Genomic DNA, 21,930 nt, shown 5'->3' on the forward strand with positions numbered 1-21,930 from the left:
CACTGGCTTTGCATAAAAACCTAGTTTACAAAGTAATGGACATCACACCATCAGACCATGAACCGACTATACACAGGATCGGCTTATGTCACATTTGTTGCTAAATAGGAATTATCAAGTTATTTTGCCAGTTGTGGTTAGTTATGGCATAAGTAACAACCCCTCTTGTCCTGCTTCAACTCACCAAGAGGTGAAAGATAGTGAGTATGTGGGGGGAGAGGCAAACCGATGTTGTAATGCCAAAGTAAAATGTAGAGCCTAGGGGTACTACAACTGATGGAAGAAGACTGTTCTTTTCTTAAAAAATGCCTGAAAACAACATTCATAGACCCAGAAGATCTCACCTGTCCGTCGGTACCTCTCTCGATCATCCAAGAGGAAGTGGAGGTACCGACTGGACAGCCTATTGCGTATTTATACTGTTACTGATTGGTCAAATTGCCTGTTAAGAACGGCCAATTAGTGTCAGGATCGCCGCCTTTCCTTTGGCGCATGCTCATTGGGTCGTAAATGGTATGCACTACTCTTCTTTCTGTTCCCAGTGCGCGTGTTCTAAAATATGTTTCACGAGGTATTGCGCGCGCATGCTGACCAGCGCGCATGCTCAATGGATTGTTTTATGAAACTCTACTTCTACGCACATGCGCAACACTGAGCTACTATATTGCTCAATGAATAAGCGGAAATTAAATTCACGAGCTGTGTCTGGATGTAAGGAAAATGAAATAAAATTCAGAAGAGTCGGGAGCAAAGAGAAGTCCCTCCTCTGTTAGTATGCTTCTATTTTTCCTCCAGTCAAAAAGCCTTCGTTAGTTCTAATTAAGCAGTGGCTAATACAAACGCTTGCACTATATTTGCGTGCATGCACACAGTGCATTCGAGAATCGCTTAGGAGTCACTACTGAGAGGGCGAAATTACTTGGCGCTACTGACACAACTTCGCATGAATAACCGCATTGATTTAAAGTTGTACATATAGTCAGGATGGCACATGCAGTCTAGAATAGCTATAATCCAATAGTCTACTAGTGGTTTGCCAACAGATAAGAGATTAGAACAAACAATCTGATGTCAGCATTAGACCATGTGTCATTTACTGATGCAGCGTAGCATAGTGACGTGTATGATTGGAGCTACAGGGAGACCCATGGGATGGCGTCATTCAGGCCCCCGATATCACACTGAAGCTTAAAAATCCACTTCTGTTCTTTCACGAATAGAAATTTCGAGACATCACTGATGTGTGGTGGATGTACGGGTGCTCTAATATCACCCACCGCAAGTCCTCTGCCTGATGCTTAATGGAAAGAAAGTGGTTGGTGAGGCATGTGGACTGTTTGTGGCGCCTGATGGTGCTCTTGTGTCCGCTAATTCGAACTTTAATTTTCCGAGTAGTGTGACCAACATACCTAAGTGAACAGGGGCAGGTTATCATGTATATGACGCCCTCCGTGTTGCAATTGGTATGTTTTTTTAGCAACCACGGTCTTCCTGTGCCTATGTCCACTTGGTCTGTCTTGTAAGTCTGTGGACATGCGCTACATGATCTGCAGGGAAAATGCCCTCGCACAGGCGGAAGATTCCACAGTGTATTGGTGGTATCTGTGGTCTGCAATCTCGGCCTTGTGTTGTACTAAGGTGTCACGTAGGTTAGGGGCTCTTTTGAAGGAAAAAAGAGGTAGTGGAACTGCAGTCTGTGCCACATTCAGAATATTCCAGTGTCTACTGACGGTTTTCTGGATTTGGTTCGAGAGGACACTGAAAGTGCTGACAAAAGTAAGCCTCTCTAATGGTGGTTTTTCAGGCTTCTTCTCCAAAAGTGCTTCCCGATTATTATTGGAGGCCCGTTTCCATGCTCGTTTTACGAGATGCCGAGGATATTCTCTCTCCTGGAGTTGTCTGGACAGTTGTGCAGCATGTTTCTCAAAAAGTGGTCGGGACGAACAGTTTCTGCGAACTCGCAAAAACTGTCCCACAGGAAGGTTTTCACGTAGGGCCCGCGGGTGATGACTATTAAACACAAGCAGTGAATTCCTCAACATGGGTTTTTTGTACAGTTCACTCTCAAGTTTACCACCACTAGGAAAGATTAAAATATCCAAGAATGGCAACTGTTGGCTAAACTCTACAGTGAACTTGAGGTAACGGTTCTGCTGGTTGAGCCATCCATGAAATGCTCCAACTTCATATGGTGTACCACGCCATATCACCAAAATATCATCAATGTATCTCTTCCATAGCAACACCCGATGGAAGTGGGGGTTGCTATGGTTGAGTACATGAGCCTGTTCAAACAAGTGAACGTAGAGGTTGGCGAGGCTGGGGGCAAAAATACTCCCCATGGAAGTCCCTGAGATCTGGAGGTAGATCTCATCCTCAAATTTGAAATAGTTCTCCATCATCGCCAACCTGGCACACTCCATGATGAAGTTCACGGGGGTAATGCTGTTCAAATTTCGGGCATCTAGAAGTGATCTTATGGCCTCTAAAGTTTCTTCCTGCGGAATGCAGGTGTATAATGACTCAACGTCAAAACTGACCAACAGGTCAGTCTCGACGTCGAAGTCCACCTCTGGTAACAACCTGAGTACGTCAGCCGTATCTTGCAGGTATGTGGGCATTTCTTTGACTAGTGCCCTGAGAAAAAAATCCACAAAAGTGGATAATGGTTCCAAGAGGGAACCAATCCCTGAGATGATTGGTCGCCCAGAGGGAGGCCTGGTTGCCTTGTGTATTTTTGGCAGGCAGTAAAACCCCGGCATTACAGGATTAGAGGTTACCAGAAACTGTGCCTCCCGGGGTGTGATCCATCCTTCCGCGTTGCCTTCATCAACCAAAGTCTTGATCTCTGTGAGTAGCCTTGGAGTAGGGTCACTAGGTAAGCGCCGGTAAGACTTGTGGTCGTTCAATTGTCTCAGACATTCCTGGCGGTAGGTTGTCATGTCCATGACAACCGTGGCGCCACCTTTGTCTGCCGGCTTAATTATAATTGATGGATCAGAGGACAGATTAGTAAGGGCATGTCTTTCTCTAGTTGAGAGATTTTGAAAAGTTTGTTGGTTGCTTTCAAAAAGAGCCATGACGTCATGTGTTACAGCTTGCTCAAATGTGCTCACTTTCGAGGGTACCTGATGTGCTAGCGGTGTGAACGTGGATTTTGGACGTAGCCCTGTATTGATGGAGCTATCATCTCTTGGTAACACATCACTCTCTTTGGACTTAAAAAAGAATTGAAGGCGTACTTTCCTAAAAAACATTTCTAACTCACATCTAGTTTGAAAAGGGTCACCTTTATTGGTTGGGACAAAGCCCAATCCTTTACTCAAAACGCCTTGTTCATCAGCGGTTAGCATTCTGGAACTAAGGTTGACTATTAGGTTTCTGTCGTCTCTGTTGTCGGTGTCTGCTGTGCTACTCTCCTGCTCCTGGTGTTCGCGAACACACACCTCGTGTGTCTTTGGTACCTGTAGCTCGACCACGACCCAAAATCGTGCTCCGACTGTCGACTCATGAACCCGAATTCTTTGCAGGAGCGGTCCCGAAACTTCTGGAGGCCCTGCAGTCCGCTCCGCGCCTCACGAGGTCCCGGTCGCGAGGAAGGTCGCGGGTCCTGTTGCGGAGCCATCGCCATCACTTCCTGCGGAGCCTACTGGGACGGCTCTGAGCTTCCTCTGCCCAGCTGCATCAGTTTTATGAAGCGCCCCACTCCATCTTTGGGCTGCCCGACTCCGCCGATGCGGACTCAGTTGGGGGCTCTAGGCCTTCAATGACGGTAGCTCCGGCGCTGCAGGGCTCCCGGGATCCGGTTTGGTGCCCGTCAACATCATGACCCCTACTCTGGGACCGATACCTGTGATGACGACGACGCAGCTTCAGATGCCGGTTGTGTCCCCAAACAATGTCGACCCGGCCTCCCCCCCCCTTGTTTTGGGCGTGAACGATGCCAGTCCCAGCACCGACTAGTACTTTTGTACCCCTGTTCTCCCCTGGCATTCCTTATGGCCCTTAGTGGCAGCCAGAGGAAAGTGAGGAGGACTGGGAAGGGTCTGTTGACTCTTGGGCAGATCAGCTCGATGAGCCGTACTGGAGAGAGAGGAGTTGGGGGAAGCCAGTGGCCTGGGTACCTCCCCAGACCTTGGCATACTTTCTCCCACTACCATGGCCACGGTGGAGTGAGCCTCTTGTGCTGTGGTGTTGAGTAGGACGGCTGAGGTTTTGAACCTTGAGCTTCCTACGGTAGCAGCCAAGACTAACCTCCTGACTGAGGTGCTTCAACCGGCAGTGGCCTCTTCAGAGCCCCTGCTGCAGATCCACGAAGCCCTCATGTTGTGTAGTTCCTATACACCTACACAGGGTTCTGCATATTTAAAAACTTAAGCTATAGGATTGGTGTCAGACTGATTCTAGAGACACACCTACGGGGTATGTTACCCTGTATTACCCTGTATACCAGCTACCTCACAGTGCCACTAAAAACCCCTCTTACCAGGGAGATAAGCTATTGGTAATTATCCAACATGACAACCCTGTCCCATCAGAGAACGTGTAAACAGTGCACTACTTTTCGCTCAGTCACTAGTGCTCACTTTGTCTCAGAGACATACACAGAATAAACAGTGGGGACGTTTTTCAGTAAGTATTTATTGAACCAGCCTCATTCTAGTGTAAAATAGGTGTGATGAAACAATCATTAGACAATAACAGATATAAAGTATTATAAGCACTAAACAGAGTAAAAGGATAGTATATTTCTACCATCGTGCTAAAACAATGAATACAGGCAAGTATATAAAATGCATGACAGTAGAATGCGTACTCGTACGATGCAACCCTAACTAGATGTAACTAAGTGTACCTACATGTATGTGGGTGTAAAATCCAAGAATCCGTCTAGGATAAAGTCAACTCCATTACCTGTAATGAGAGACTGTGGGATCCCGTCTTGTTTTTGAGATGAACACTCCGCAAGGGTTGTCAGACCACTGCAAGCTGGAGTGTCTGCGTGCAGGGGCCTCAGCGTCTCGCGGAAGTGTCAGCTTGGAAGTCCTCTTTTCCTCTGAAACCCTCAGCAAGAAATGGTGTATGTATACCCAAAGTAGTACCCCCTGGGGATATACCTTGCTGTGTCGTGTCAGACTAGGATGACGGAAGGAATGACCCTTATACATAGTACCTGATAGAGACATCTAGCCGCAGATTCCTTAACCTAGAACATCCCCAGGCGTGAGACTGGATCCGGAATTGTTTTGCAGCAGCACCTCTGCGCTCCGGGTGACGGCGCCACACGACCCGCCCTGACGTCGTCCTCGTACGTGGCATCAGCGAGGTCATATAAGTCCCTCCCGGCGCGCTGACGTCCGTTTCCTTCTTTTCCGCGTGCAACCCCAGTGAGCTCCTCTGGCCTGTTTTCAGGCCCCATTTTTTACGCTTCGTATCTGGAACAGTGTGCAATGCCTTCAGGCTTCAAATCTTTTAATTCTTGTTTGCGGCAAATGTCCGTGACAGACCTGCATCTTATTTGTATGTGGTGTCTGGGCGAGCACCATGACTCCACGGACTGTGAAGCCTGCCAACGTCTGAAACCAAAGTCTCATCGGGAGCGCCGTATGAAGCTTCTCTCAGCACGGCTGTACCGGGCGGAGTCGTTTCATCCCCCGGCCTCGTCGTCGACTGCAGGTCCTTCTACTGTCCGTTCTGCCGTCGATCACCCTCTGGGGTCTGCGGCCGTCGCTCTCCACTTGGTAAGTCGAGGCGCTTGTCACCTAGGTCATCGACCTCACCACCTTCTGTTGTCAGGGGCTCTGGTTCCCGGAACTTTCCGGTCGTACGCTCCCGATGGTCGCCCTATCCCCCCCCTCTATCTGCCCTTTCCGGGTGTGGGGGCGACTCAGGCTCAAATGGGGGCCTATGCTACAGCCTTGCAGCCCTCCCTTGGGTCCTCTCCCGTTCCTGGGGCGTCCTTGGGACTTCCGCTTCTTACCTGCGGGTTTGCCCCCGGCGCCAATTGAGCCCTTGCCTCCCAGGAACGTTGGAGATGTGGTGTCGTTAGGGTGGGGCCCGGCTTGGTCCCCCTCTACGCTCCACGTGGGGTCATTAAGGCGCTGCCCACCTGGGTCCCCCTCTTTGACCCACTGCCATGCTTCTTAGCCCGGCGGGGCTCCCCCTGGCTGTACAAGTGGTTGCCCGTGCTCATAGCCCTGACTGGAGCTCACCCCAGCCTTCCGGGCAGGCGGCCGCCGGTCCGGAGCTGGGGTCGGCTCCGCCTCGGCTCCTTTCTCCAGAATCGGAGCCCGCTCTGGATGAGACGGAGCCGGCACCGGTAGATTGCCTCGCCGGCCCCGGCGACTACTTTTTCAGTGGGGGAGCTTTTCATAGTTTCAGCACCGTCTCGACGCCAGAGGCTGCCGAGTCGGTATCTGATAGGCATATTCTGCGCCGACACTTGTCGTTTTGACGCTGTGTCGACGCCGAGTTCTGAATTCTTCTATAGAGGCCTCTGGAGAGGGTTCGGCGCCGCCCTCCCGCCCGGCGTCGCCGGAGCTAGTGCTACCAGTGCCCACCTTGGAATTTGTGGAGCCTCCTTAAGAGCTCCCAGATTTGGCAGGCTGTTCGCCTCCACAAGAACACCGTCATGATCCTCATTCTTCCATGGGGCTCCCTTCCGTGGGGCATTGGGCGTACCCTCAGTGTCTTGGGAGGGTCAGCCTACAACACTCCCCCACTGATGAGCTGTTTTCCCTTCCGCGGAGGCTACCAAGGCTGGTGCAGCTTTTTTGAGAGTGGTCTCTTCGGCCACCCGCATTTTGAATATGCAACCCCCTTGTTGGTGGACCCCTTGCTGGAGGTCCTCCACAGTGGGTCCGGCAATGTGGAGCCGCTTTTTCCTTTTGAGGCTTCCCTTTATGATGCCCTCTTGGGTACCTGGTTCCGACCTGCTTCAGGTCATCTGGTGGCACGTTCAGTTTTACACCACCACCGCCCAGCTTCACATAATCCGATCTGTCTTTTTGTGCACCCTGATGTGCAGGGGTTTATGTTGCAGACTGCCTTTCCTTCTCTGCAGAGTCTTTGCTTACTGCCACCTCCGAAGGTGCTTGCGCTGATCTCCTTCACTCCATTCAGGATGGCCACGTCCTGCCCGAATTCACAATCCGTTCAGCCTTAGATACTGCGCATTCTTTGGGCCGAGCCATTGCGAGTTCTGTTGCCTTAAGGCGTCACGCTTGGTTGCGAGATGGTGTCTTCCCTGAAAATATCTGGGAACGTCTGGTTGATTTACCCTTTGATGGGGTTTTGCTCTGTGATGCTCACGCCGAGTCAGCTTTTCACCGGCTGCAGGTCTTTTTAGGCCTGTCTTCTGTGGTACTTTTTCATTTTGTATCCTTTAGATGCGCGCTATGTTTAACATAAGCAGTGAGCCTTACGTCTTATTTTTTATGTGGTCAAGGGTGCCTATCCTTTTATTAGCATCTCTTGGATGCATTTTGCTTTCAGTTGCCTGTTTGCCGAAGGTCAAAGAAAGAGGTACAGACGGACAGAGCGGGGCCTCCACTACCGAGCAGTTGCCGGGTGAGCTGAGGTCTACTCTCACAAATAGCTGGGAATGGATGGGCACCCTGCAACTACAGGATACTAGGACAGAGCACTGTCCACCAGGTTTTGGTAGGGTGTATCACAACAATGATTCATAATTTTCATATTTACTTTTTGCACATGTCCTTAATATTATTGCAGTAGCGTTTTTTCATACTAGGTCCTGACGAAAGCCAGGTTACAAATACCTAATTGGCTGAAACATGTCGACTCTGATCCTATTGCTATGAGATAGTGATTTTTCAACTATCAGTCTTTCACCTTTTTAGTCTGGGCACCTGGTTAACGCTTAATAAAATATGGGTGTGTTTACCGGTAGTCGTTTTTAACTTCACTCAGTTCTGCACTGCAAAAAACTTTTTTCAGTACCACTTTTTTGAGATCATACTTGGGCGGACCAGTCGTCGCTAGAATATAGTGAGAGTAAGTTCCCCCTAATTAGGGGTGTACTGCACTGGATTCGTTTATCTCATTCCCAGATGACGATGCTCCGCCAGTGTGGTGGGCTGATGGGATTCAGCTTTGCATGGTGGAGCTGAATTCACATTGTTTTACACTTAATTCCTTGTTTTTTCTAGATTCTTAGTCTCGTTATAGTTTGACAAGTTCTCTCCCTTTTTGTTGTATGCCTAGTTCATGGGGGTTTGGAGATTTTCTGGTCATTAAAAATAATCCCCTTGGACCCTTCGTTGTATTGGTGTTTATTACAGTCTGAGTAATCCCACTTCAGCTGACTCCGTCTTTTACGCCTAGATTTCTTTTTTTGCTGAATGGTTCCGATTGTGGGATCGGATTCATTATCTTCTTGTTTGCTGCTTTCAGTAGAGCTAACCAGGATGTTTTCGTTTTCAGTGCCGGACAATGACCCGTCAAACAGAGAAAACATTTTCAGTAACTAAGTCCGGGGCCTGCGGGTCTATCTGTCCGAGGCAGCCATTCTCTTTGGGGTAATCGCTGATCTCAGCATCCTTGTCCTCCCGGGAGGCCTTTTCTGCGCTTTGAAAATCAGGAATGCCGGTGGCAGTGTCCAAGGTGCCCATGGTGCAATTCAATGACTCTGGGGCTAGCGCTAACACATTCTCGATAATCCCCTCATTCCTGGCATTATCAGAGACTGCCTGTAAGGTCGAAATAGTCTGTTGTGTGGCCTCCAGCTCCACAGTCACCTGTGGCAGTAAGGGGGCCCTGAACAACAGAGAAATGTTTGGCGATCGAGGAGGATAGCCTTGTTCCTCCCACAGCATTTTCTTTTAGCGCATTAGGTCCTCCTGACTTCCCCACATTCTTTTTACTATTCCCCACATCTCGTTTACCTTTTGGGAGGGAATCCGTTTTCTCTGCCAGTCTCTCAGCCGTTTTCATGTTGGGCTTGCACCAGCGCGTTGTTAGCGGCATCACTGCCCCAAGTTTGTTACTCATATCCGGCAGAAAAGCTTGAACCCGGTTCGTTGCAGCAGCCGCTGTTCGCCCCTTGATTGAAATGTGCAAGGTGTAGCAAGTCAAGTGCAACGAGACGGAGGCTCTGGTCCACGAGCCTCTGCTGCTCGAGGACCGAACAAAGACTCCAGGCGTTCGAATCTCCGGCTCGGACTCGAGCGCCAAGGCGGACATCAGCCAAGCAGAGCAGCAGGTCGATTACAGGTCAGCAGGTCGATCACCGACTACCCAAGCTCCAGCATGCAGTTTGTGGCGTGGTGGCTGGATCGTGAGAAACTCACACTAGCGCCATCTCCTGCCAGACGTGCTCTTTCTCTACTGACGTATTATGTCAGTGTCACCAGAAAGCCCGGCATACAAAAAGTTGGCGTGAAACACTTAAAGACGCTCTGTATTCCAAACCACGTCTGAGACTTTTACTCAACACATGACAACCCTTCTTTGAAAAGTCTTACACTGATGACGAATGGGCACAACTAATGCATGACCCTGATGGGGGCCTACGTGAGGCCAGCTGAAATTCAGTTTAAGATACCTCATCATTGACACTGGTCCCCACATAAATTTCATTGGGCAATGCCACCCAAGGTTCAGTGTTGGAGATGCATGCATTCTACTGCTTATATGGCACACATATTGTGGTCATGCCTGACACTACAAATTTACTGGGACCAAATTTGACTTGAACTGCAGAAAGTAAGTGACCTACATATAACACACTCCACAGAACTTGCCCTTCTCCATGACACAAAGGATATTGAAAGGATGAACAAGAAGAGGTGATTGGACTCTTGTAGGAAGCTGGCTCTGTATATAATATACCAAAGTAAGGTATAGTGTGCACAGAGTCCAGGGGATCCCCAAAGGACGGCAGAGGTAAAAGTAGATAATACCTTTGTGGAAAAAGGTCAGGAATGCAACATACCCAGCCGAGCCCAGGAAACTAAAAGCACTCCTGCCTTTCCTAGAACAGACGAGAGACCATGCCCCCTTTTTGATCAAAGGGAGCGCGAGGAGGAGGAGCGGCGTTCAAACCAGAAATCATTGCAAGGGTGGCTACGGAGAGAACGCAGAGGAGGAGGAAGACGCGAACAGCTGGGAGTTGGGGAAGATGACCGTGGCATCCGAAGACGAGCGCCCAATAGAACTCTGTCGACATGGGGAATACACCCATGGGGGTACAGGAGTGTACCAAAGAGACCGAAGCAGAGGACCTTGGAGGAGAGTCACTCTACTGTGCCAGCAGCAACTAGAGAAGTGCCAGCGAACAGAGAAGTGCGTTAGACGCCGCAGTAAAACACCATGACCCAGGGCATGGGTCGTAGTCAAAGGCAAGTACCAGAGAATACCAGGTACTTTTGGTGAGGTACAGGGAGTGAAGGCACATAACAAATCTTGGCGGTGCATGTGTGTTTGGGTAGTGTTCTCAAAGAACCTCCCCTCTACCACAAAAACCCCCCACTGTGAAATAATTACCTGCCTATGTCAAGGTGGCACATGGTTGAACATCACCTAAAGGAACGACTCTTTGTTAATTCCTTGTTTTCTTTTTTTTTTTCTTTTTCTTGTCATACATTCTTTTGAGCACCCTGAGAAATGTAACACGTTTGAAGAGAGAGAAGGCACGTCCCTGCCAAGTACACACATCCAAAGACAAGATTAAACTCAACTCCAGCTTTATATATCTATTGGTTTCTACACCCAACAAAACCTCATTTGTTCTAACAACAAAGACAGCGTGAACTGGTCCTACACTTTACTACAGCTTTACTTGTGGTAGTGTGGGAGAACAGTAAGGCTTTATCAGAGGGTAGTGTTAAGCATTTATTGTACACACTCAGGCAAGAAATGATGTCACACACTCAAAGGCTGAGCTCAGACCAATTTGTTTGTATACAAATATTATTTAGTTCTATTTTGTTTCTAGAACCAATGCATGTAAGTCACTTATTTATAAAACAGTTGGAATTACTTTTCAGTTACTGTTGAGATTACTTTTTAAATTTAAGTTAATATTCAGTGTGATATGCCACATATCACACACAGACATTTCCTAAATAAAAGGTGAGTAAATCAGTTTTGGTAAATATACAGTTTCTTATGTTTCACTCAATTCTCCAACTCCACACTTGGATAATTTTTCATAGAAATGCAGTCTTTTGGGAGGAAATTAAGTTATTGGTTTAAACGTAAGTACTTAGTTTTGGGAATTGGTTTTCAGGGGTTGGAACAAGGTTTCCCTCAGCGTAAAAACTACACTCTCAAAGCGCCCTCAGCGACATTAGGGCGGCCGGGTGCAGCGTGCTTAGGCAAAATGTTATCCAATGAGGGGTATGGGGCCTCCGGTTGGTGGCTACTCGCGAGCTGCCACAAGGTTGTGGGAGCAAAGCTCCTGGACATAAGCTCAGGGCCAAGGGTGATTCAAGTTAGCACACAAAGCTCACCCACAGTGGTGGCTGTGTGTAGGCAGCTGTTTTGGCTTTGGGTGCCCTGTTGTTTTCAATGAGAGTTGTGGGTTTTGGATTTTGGCTGCAGGCTTGGTCCTGGAAGTCTTCTGGGAGGAACCAACAGCTGGGCACATAAGTTAAAGGGTCCGGGGACATAGGTGCACCTCAGGTCCTCTTCTCCAGGGTGTAGGGCCGCTGGGTGCAGGGGTGTCTTTTGAGGTCGGATTTAACCTTACTGGACCACTCGCAGATGGGGTGGGGGTCTTCATGCAGAGGCTGCAGACGACATCTCGGAGTCGTGGAGAGTTCAACTCATGGTGGACTCAGACTCTGAAGTACTGGGGTACCTCGCTGGTACCGGTGGGCAACTCGACTCTGGCCGTTTGCATCAGGTGCGGCGGTGGTTCCTGGCTTCGGGTTTCTTTGTCCTCAACAGGCTGAGTCTTTCTTTAGTGTTTCTTTTTAACAGAGCTGCTGTTCACAGGAGATTCAGACTTTGTTGAAGGCATTCAGTCCTCCCAGGGGTACTGGAGGTCCCTGGCTGCTGAACAGGGTGGTTTTTGTCGCAGGATCTCTGAAAACTGCAGACGGGCCGGTAGGGCTGGGGCCAAGTCAGTTCTTCTCTGCAGTCTCCTCTGCTGGTCGTCTTCTTTAATCCATTTTCTTCGTAAGTTGGGTGAATCGGTCTTCTTTGTTCAGGGCTGCCCCCTAAATCCTTATTTAAGGGGCGTTTTTGGGGATCTCTAGGTGACCTTAGGGTACCTACTCCATTGGTGTGCCTACCCTATGTCGGGGAGTGGGCACAATCCCGAACAATGTTTGGAGAGTGCCTGCCATCTGCAAGATGGCGGGCACTGACAAGTGGGCTTCACTTTGCCTCTGCCTCCTGAGTGGTGATGTTGGCAGAGGTGGGCACACCTTCTGGGCTGGTCTGATTGTTCCTGCCTATCTTCCTGCTGAAAAAGAGGGGATACATGAAAGGGGCCTTGCACCTGATAGCACGAGAGGCTGTTGGCCGCATTACAAAGGCGGCAACGCCTTTGAAGCTCCCCTGCCACAGGTGGCTCATCCTGACCTCGGGGAGGTGAGATCACCTCTGCCCAGGAAAGGCTTTGTTTCTGGGCTTAGGGAGAAATGGGTCCCACCCCAGGGGTCCAGAAACTTGTCTTGTGGCGGCAGGCTGTTGTTAACTAGTCGGGGAACCCACCAGAGGCTGGTCGTTTTTTAACGGGGCATCTCTAAGATGCCCTCTGAGTGCATTGTATAATAAATCCCACACTGGCATCAGTATGGATTTATTATGCTAAGAAGTCTGCTTTCAAACTTTCCAGGATTCAGTAAAGCTGTTATGGTGCTGTTGAGTTCATAATGACAAACTCCCATATCATATACTTTTTTTATGGCTTTACTGCACTTACAATGTCTAAGAATGGCCTTATACATTGTATGAGTACAGTGTTCATGCAACTGCACTCTCACCAGTGGTATAGTGCACTCAGCTCGAGGGGTGTCTTACCTATACAATAGTCAGTGGGTTGCAGGCATAGCACACAGGTATGTGTGCCATGTCAACTCTGTACTTTTCTCTGCACCGAAACACGCAGCCTGCAATGTTAGTGTGTGTGTGTTAAGGTACAGGACCTCTAAGGGTGGCACAATATGTGTTGCAGCCCATAGAGGCCTTCCCTGGTCGCATGCTCTTGGTACCCATGGTACCTTTTACAAGGGACTTACATGTGACCAGAGAGGTGCCAATTGGGGGTACAAAGGTACGGTTTTGGAAAAGGACACAGGCCCTAGGACTCGGATTGGCAGGGACCCAAAGCACATGAAGTCAAAGTGCATCAGAAATCTGTCAAAAAGTGTGTGGGGGGGGTTACTGCAGCATAAACCCAGCTTCCTACAACTCTTTTGACTCGTAGTGGCCAAAATATGCATTCTTAGACACTATAAGTCTTCCCCTTCCCTCCAGTCTGGATGAATGGCTTGAAGGTGTGGCCATATTGGCCTCCCATGAGCTTCTTATCTATAAACTGAAAGACAAGTTAACTAGGTTTGAAGAGCTATGGGGACCATTTTTGAGGCACTGAACTGAATCATCAGGTTGGGCACAAAACACTGTGCATGATACCTCTGGTCTACAAACGTAGTGAGCACTGCTTTATCTATAAGAAGACGATGATTCTTACAAGTGAACCTACAATACTTTCCTAGTCATGACCTAAAAGTTAGGCTCACTCTCTTTTCTTTGCTCTGTCACAGTGATAATCCTAAATCCAGTGTATACTGGATGTAGTCTGACTAGTGGAAATAAATGATGAGTTAGACGTTAACAGAGAAGTATAATGCTATAACACAGGTATCAATTTGTAATGTTAATTACTTTATATTTCCTATTGTTTTGTGCTGTTTAATGAGAAGGTGGGACTGTTTTGGAGAAATGACTGTTGAGGAGGAGCCAGGCACACCAAGATCCAAGGTGATGATGTGTGCCAGAGGAAGGACTAAAGAGGAGAGGATTGAGCAGGACGCATTCTACTCCACATTTGGTCAGTCTTTCATGGACTAAGCTATCTAGAATCTCTTAAGAGAACATCAACTTCTACAAGAGTGCCCTTTCTTTGCTGACGTGTTAGGTCAGTGTCACCAGGGCTGCCACTTCTATGTACCATGGATTCCAGAAACACCCACTCTTTCATAGCGATAATCATAGATCCAGTGTGCACTGGTCTGACTAGTAGAAATGTATGATTAGTTGGAATTTAACAGATCAATATAATGCTATAACGTGTATCTGTAATGTTTATTACTTTATAATTCCTATTGTTTTGTGCTGTTTATTGAGCCTGTAAACTTGTAATCTCAATAAACAAATTAAGAATAGAAAGCAATACAGCCCAGCTGTAGGAGCCACAGTACACTGTGGTTGTGGTAGCCAGAACTTTGTCCTGCCCAAATCTCCCATCACCTGACACCTGGTGGCCTAGACAAGTGCCCCCACCAGGGAAAAATAATGAAAAGGCCTGGTAATTCTCCATATCTGAAAGAGACACGTTAGTGATGGATTCCTTACCTTAGAATTGCCTCCAGGCGTCAGACTGGATCCGGAAAGTTTTCGTCAGCAGTACCCCTGCACCTCGGAAGGTGGCCTTTTGCGGGTCCGCATCTGTTGTTGGCGTCGTGGTCGCTGAGATGACGTTGCGGCAACTACGTTGACGCCGCCCTCGAGCTCTGACGTCAGTTCTTTCTTTTTCCGCACCAGCAAGCGCAGATCCGGCGATAGCGGTACCCCTAGTCAAATTTTGACTGAGTTTTTGGGGACTTTTGTCTCTATCTTTTTTGAGTCTTTGACTCCTGGTAAATAGTGATGCCAGGTTTCAAGTCTTGCGAGATTTGTCCCCACATGTCTGCCTGAGGCGAGACCCGACCCCACGTTGTGCCCAGACTGCCGGGCCCTGGCTCCGAAAACCTAGTGGGAGCATTTCCGAAAGTTGCTTGATGCCCGGGAGTCGGCTCCACGCTGTTCAAGGTCCCGGTCCTGTGGGAGGTCGAGGGACCGGTGGCGGAGCCGCGACCATCGTTCGACGAAGTCTTCGCACTCGGGGGCAGGTAAGACTAAGCACAAGAAGTCGAAACGCAGCGTTGCTCTTTGGCTTCCCCTAGCCTGTCGCGTGACATGGCTGAGGGGGCGGTGGTGCAACCCCGCCGGTCTGGCGGAGCCTACGCAGTTGCACACAGCCTACCCTCCTTTCCCTGGTCCGTCGGTGACTCCGGCCTAGCTGCAGGAATTTCTGTCAGCCATGGCCAGCCTCTTTGGCCCGTCTGGCCCTGCCAGCGCGCCTTCGGGCTCCGTGGGTCTGACTCGCCCTTCTTCGTCGATGGCTCCATCCTGACGTCGATGGCTCGGCCTCAGCGTCACAAGACCCCCATGGATCCATGCATGGCTCCAAGCCGATGATGGTTGACCTCGTACGACCTCCACCGACCTCTACCCCCCCCCCCCCCCCCACCCTCCCCCACCCCGGCCGATGTCATCAACCCCCGACATGGAGATGGTGCTGAACCGGTGTCGTTCGACACCGATTCCTACGCGGATGGGGAATTTCTATCCCTTTCTCCATCCTCGGATGGGGAATTTCTATCCCTTTCTCCATCCTCCTCCTTCTTTTCCACCTGCACAGCAGGTTACGGAGGACAGGGAGGACTGGAAGGAGTCTGAAGACACTCTTGCAGCCCATTGCGAGTTAGACCGGGACTGGGCAGAGGATTTGGAGGACGCAGGCGATCTGGATTTCTCTCCAGGACCTGGTGCACTATCTCCTTCTTCCGTGGCTACGGAGGAGGGTGGTACTTATTCAGTGGTGTTGCGTAGGGCAGCGAAGGCTCTTCACCTCGAACTCCCTACAGTGGCCGTCAGGACTAACCTCCTGACAGAAGTGCTTCGGCCGGTGTATTCCTCTACGGGGCTGCACCTGCCTTTTAATGATGCACTGTCAGACGTACTTTTGGGCACCTGCTCCAGGCCCAACACAGAGGCTGCTGTGGATAGGAACGTGGCCCAACGCCATTGCCCGGCCCCAGGCGATCCCATTTTCCTCTCCCAACACCCTACCCCTGAGAGCTTGGTTGTCCAAGCCTCTGCGTCCCCAAGCACATTCCCTTCCTCACCTCCAGACAGGGAGTCCAATAAACTGGAGCAGTTTGGGAAGAAGATTTTCTCTGCCGCCAGATCAGGGTTGCGGTCTATGAACACCGCATGCCTCTTGGGTCGTTATTCCCACTCTGTATGGGATACGGTGGTGCAGGTGCTTCCTCAGTGTCCGGAGGAGGCCCAGACGGTGCTCTCCAAGGCTATTGCTGAGGGGAGAGATGTAGCCAAGTTCATGATTCCGAGTGGCCTTGACATCGCTGGGCAGAGCGATTTCCACAACAGTTGCTCTAAGCCGTCACTCCTGGCTGAGGACGACTGGCTTTTCTGGCGATGTCCAGAACACTCTTATGGACATGCCTTTTGATGCCACTCGCCTTTTTGGCGATTAGGCAGATAGTGCGTTGGAGCGCTTTAAGGATTTGTGTGCTACGAGTGCGTTGGAGCGCTTTAAGGATTTGTGTGCTACGGCTAAGTCCTTGGGCCTTTCAGCCACACGCACTCCTTCGGCTCCTGCTTTTCGCTCCTATCGTGGCCAAGAAAGATGCGCCCAAACACGTTTGTTTCAAAGCCACAGGCCTGCACATTAACAGCCCAGAGGTGGATCACGGGGCCAGCGGGCGGGTCAGTCCACCACCTCCTTGCCACCACTGCCTCCAACCCTTCCTAGTCCAGTGTTTCAGGCCCATCACACACCAGTGGGTGGCAGGATTCGCCATCACCTACACCACTGGCGCACCATCACTTCCGACAGGTGGGTTTTACAGCTAGTCCAAAGGGGCTACTCCCCCTGCCCCCTGCCCCCTTCGAAACTACCCCTCCAGCCATGCAACCTCCGTACCACCGCATGTCTGGGATCACTTGGCACTCCTCCAGCAGGAAGTTACGGCCCTCTTGGCCAAGTGGGCCATCAAGCACATTACAACGCCAGAAGTGGGTTGTGGCTGTTATTCCCACTATTTCCTGGTTCCAAAGAAGGACAAGGGCCTGCGTCCTATCTTAGACCTTCTGAGCGTCAATCGCTTCCTCCGGAAGGAGAAGTTCAAGATGCTTACACTTGCTCAGGTCTTGCCTCCCCTAGACCCGCAAGGCTGGATGGTACCGTTGGACTTGCAGGACGCTTATTTTCACATCCCTGTCCTGCCGGCCTGCCGGCGTTACCTGCGGTACACAGTAGGCCACGAGCACTTTCAGTTTACCGTGCTATCTTTTGGTCTTACTAGCTCCCCTCGGGTTATCACGAAAGTGATGTGGGTGGTCCCAGCTCATCTGCGCAGATCAGGGGTTTCAGTCTTCCCCTAACTCGACGACTGGTTGTTGAAGGCGGGCTCGCCCCAGGCAGTCCTCTCCCAGCTCCAGACTGGGCCGACCTACTGCATTTGCCAGGGTTCTCCATCAAAGTGCCGAAGTCACACCTGAACCCCTCTCAGAAGCTGCTCTTCATATGAGCGGTTCTGGACACGGCGCAGTTTCGGGTCTATTCTCCCAAGCAGCGAGTCCGGAACATTCAGGCTATGATTCCGATCTTTCAGACATTGTCCTGGGTTTCGGTCAGGATGACCTTGAGGCTGCTGGGCCTCATGGCCTTCTGCATCCTGCTGATCAATCATGCCAGATACCATATGCAGACTCTGCAGTGGGACCTGAAGTTCCAGTGGGCGCAGCATCAAGGGAACCTGTCCGATTACGTCCAGATCTCGCAGGGCACTCTGACAAATGCAGTGGTGGCTGACGAACCAACATTGGGTCAGCTGCAAATCCCTCTCCCTTCCTCAACTGGAGCACTCAATGGAGACTGATGCGTCTCCCCTGGGATTGGGCGGCCACCTGGTAGAGGGGATGCCATCTATGCATAGTGTGTAACTCTGCAGCTCTACATGCCAAGAACAGATGCATACTGGTAAGTAGCATTTTCCTTCTCAAAGGCATTACTGACTTTTCCCTCCTATTCCGTTTGTGATGCCGCAGTGGGACTTAAATCTGGTTATTACTTATTTGATGTGCGCTCCTTTTGAGCCGCTTCACAATTGTCCTCTTCATTTACTGACTTTAAAGTCTTCCTTCCTGGTTGCCATCACCTCACGTAGGCGTGTGAGTCCGCTCCAGGCTTTTTCCTGTAAACCTCCTTTTCTGTCTGTTCATCCGGACAAGGTTGAGCTCTGCACTCGTCCTTCCTTCTTGCCAAAGGTTGTTACTGCCTTCCACATCGGGCAGACTATCACCCTGCCCACTTTCTTTCCGCCTCCGCACCCTTCCAGAGAGGAAGAGAGGCTCCACCATCTGGACCCAAAACTTGCGCACTCATTCTACCTGAATCGCACACAACAGTTCCGGGTGGATGACCAGCTCTTTGTTGGCTATGTAGGCGCCAAGAAAGGCTGGTCTGTGCACAAGAGGACTATCTCCCGCTGGGTCGTCTTGTGTATAAAAGCCTGTTTTTCTCTGGCTAAAACGGAACCTCCGGTGGGGCTCCGCACCCATTCTACCAGAACGAAAGTAGCTACTACTGCATTGGGACGTGGTGTCCCCCTGCAAGACATCTGCACACTTTTACTAAGCATTATTGCCTTGACAGCCAAGTCCGGCGAGACTGCTTCTTTGGCCGTTCTGTTCTCCGTGACTTTCTGGTGTGATCTTGGTTCGCAGACCCACCACCTGGTTTGATATTGCTGGGGTATCTATTCTAAGGTGAGGAATCTATCACCAACGTGTCTCTTTCAGATGCACAACTTACTTACCTTTGGTAAAGATATATCTGTAAGAGACATTAGTTAGTGATAGATTCCTTACTGCCCCGCCCATCCTCCCCGTTCTGAGAACTGATTTCTAGGGTTAAGGTCATCCCTTTCAGGGCCCTAGTTTTAATACACCAGTGGTCAATATCTTGCATGGCTCTGTGTTCCTGGCGCAGAAAGTCGTGTGTAGAACTGACTTCTGCGCACGAGGGCGGCGTCTAAGTAGCTGCCGCAACGTCATCTCTGCGACCAGAATGCCAACGACGGACTCGGAGCTGCATGACACCACCTTCCGAATCGTAGGGGTACTGCTTACGAAAACTTTCCGGATCCAGTCTGACGCCTGGGGGTAATTCTAAGGTAAGGAATCTATCACTAACTAATGTCTCTTACAGATATATTGTTACCGAAGGTAAGTAACTTGTGCATCCAGAGCCTCCCTTTGAAATAGCTCAATGATAGAAGCTTTTTTGCTTTCTAGCCTCACCACATTTTTTTTGCTAGCAACCTATTATACTAATTTGTGTTTCACAGTTCTCTTTAAATGTTTCTCTAGCGCATGATTCTCTAGTTGAAAAACCCAGGGGAAATAATACCTAACGCTAACAACATATTATATAGAACTTGGTGTTAGAAGCCACACATTCTTATTATGAATTCAGCACCAGTAACAGCAGTGCATGTTTTTCGGTCACATCTTGTGTAAAAATACAGGAAACTGGCTGTTTCAGTCCATAGTCGGTTGCTTTTATAGGCCACACTATCTTTCCTTCCTACAGTTGGGACCCATCCCTTGACGGCACTGTAAAATGTTCTTGTAACATGTCAAAGGTTGGTGTGTTGTAATTTATGTAATGATATTAATTCCAACCATCTACATATCGAGATCTGACCTTCTATCCTGTTTGTGTCTTCTGTTCCTCATGCAGTGTGCTGTGCTGTACACAAGTTGTGGAGGGCAACGTCGACTCCGTATCCACAACCTCTCCCTTAACTGCTGTACTCAACTGGCTGATCTGTATCGGAATTGTGAGACTGACACACTCATCAATTATTTCGCCAAATTTGGTATGGGAATAGAGTATTGAACATACTTTCATTTTAATGCTTAACAAGGTTGATCCTCTTAGCAGTGCCCAAGGCCAACTTATAGTGACATTAATGTATTGTTGGGTTTTGGAACTTCATTAATGCTTTTAAACTCAGTGCAGGACAATTAATTGCTTTTGTCAGACTGGCAAAAAAGAGGGGTTTGACCTAGTCTCTAGAACTTATTGTTGTAGATTGCATACTGTGTGTTCTTCCATCTTCTAGTATTGGATTTAGTGTGCTGCAATTTCTGTCTTTCTTTGTTTTTTTCTTATAAGACTTTTCAAGAGCGTGCAAATAATGAAAAGAATCAGACTTCAAGGTATAATGGGAAGAGTCCACCATCTGGTTGAAACTGCTTGGCTGGCTTCTTATAGAAATTGCACAACAAGGCAAAACCAGACACTGGCAAAATAATTAGTGTCAGTGATTCATGGGAGCATCGAAAGACGGGAAAAGTTGCAATTCATAAACTGCTGATTCCACTGTCTGTTTGCTTACCTACCAATTTCTATGTCTACGCCTCCAAGGAGGATGGCCTTTTTTGTCGAAGGCGTCCCAGCAATTTCGTAGACTCTTACCATTGTAAGGTCTACTCCCCCTGTTGCCATGAGAACACAAATACATTTAAACGTTCAGGTTGTAAACTTTTGTAATTCAAAAAGATTGTTTGCCAGCTACACGAAAGATGTTGGGCTCTCTGTGCTGCCATTGAACATCAGAGAATGAGAAACAAAGTGATGAAGTTCAATGCAGCCAGAGTGATCGCCAGTTGATGAAATTAATTTAAGCATTTCTTCCTTATTTTTCACCTACTGTTCCACTCTAGACAGAGACCAGCCGGAATACATAGTCCTGCCTGAACTGTTACACCAGTCATTTTGTTCCAGTCTTGTGGTCCTTTACAGTTCCAACCTGTGGTAACAGACTGGCTTTCAAACAGTTCCATCCTGTGGTTGTAAACTGCCCTTCGTTTGTCATGCCATTCATTTCCACTGCCATTGCCTCTTAGGGGGGCACAGCGAGAAGTCGCAATGGCGTCGGTTAAACGTCGACGACCCCTGAAGAGGACTTGTTGGACCGGCGTTGACTCAACATCCACAAAGGCAGGAGCCTGCGGGAAGGATCGAAGTCGACTGTGCGTCGAGCTCCACGCTGCAGCTGCATCCAGCGACGATGCAAGGAGCCTCACAGGACTATACAAAGACTCATCAGGAGGACTCTACGTCATAGTGGGATGCCCTTCCGGGTCGTGTCCTGACGTCGCAGCGACCCCGGAACTGGAGTCAAGGCACTCGGTCGGCACCGAAGGCTCACCAGAGAGAGGTGGTGACCCAAAGATGGCCTGCAGAGCCCTGGAATAGGCCTCCATCTAGGTCTGAGTTGCCCCAGCACCAGCAAAGGGTGGGTAGACGGGGGCCTACTCCTGAGGGCCCGTGTCTGGTCAAGACCGGGAGCAGGAGGCCCCAACATCACGCTTGTGCGAGGTAGACTACCTCAGTGACTTCTTCCGGTACTTACCTGAGGCAGGCGAGCTATGTCCACAGGAACGACTCCGGGACCAGCCCCAAAGAGGAACCTCAGCGTGGGAGGAAGAACTGTGCCGTTTGGATCCTTCTGCTAGAGACGGAGGCCAGCGCCGCGAGTATTCTGACTGGGACAACCGGTCGGACATCAATTTCATGAGTTGTTCCTGCAGGGACTTCAGCTGCCGGCTTGCATCGCACTCGGCAGAGTCGTGGTGCTCGCCCAAGCACCACATGCAGATCTTGTGTGGATCAGTTGCCAACATCTGCCACGAACAGGACGCACACGACTTGAAGCCCGCAGCCATCGGCACACTGTTCCAGACGCGAAAAGGCATCGTGAAGGCCTGAAAACAAACCAGGCCAGAAGAACTGCTTCTCCCAGATCTGCGTTGGTACAGAAAAGAAGAAAACGGACATCAGCACACCATTGACGTCACTTCCATGGACGACGT

General features: G+C 49.6%; 1 protein-coding gene across 8 annotated transcripts in view; it reads left to right on the forward strand.

The window, feature by feature from the left end:
* Positions 1–21,930, forward strand: part of SEC24C (SEC24 homolog C, COPII component) — a 1,539,459-nt gene that overhangs the window by 1,189,308 nt on the left and 328,221 nt on the right. For all 8 annotated transcript variants that reach the window (XM_078643234.1, XM_078643230.1, XM_078643232.1 and 5 more), the window contains one exon: positions 19,790–19,928. In XM_078643234.1, the coding sequence (XP_078499360.1) occupies positions 19,790–19,928 (139 nt within the window). The remainder of the gene's footprint in view (positions 1–19,789; positions 19,929–21,930) is intronic.

This window comes from Lissotriton helveticus, chromosome 5_1 (genome assembly GCF_964261635.1).
Source record: "Lissotriton helveticus chromosome 5_1, aLisHel1.1, whole genome shotgun sequence".
In the NCBI taxonomy this organism is placed as follows: Eukaryota; Metazoa; Chordata; class Amphibia; order Caudata; family Salamandridae; genus Lissotriton; species Lissotriton helveticus.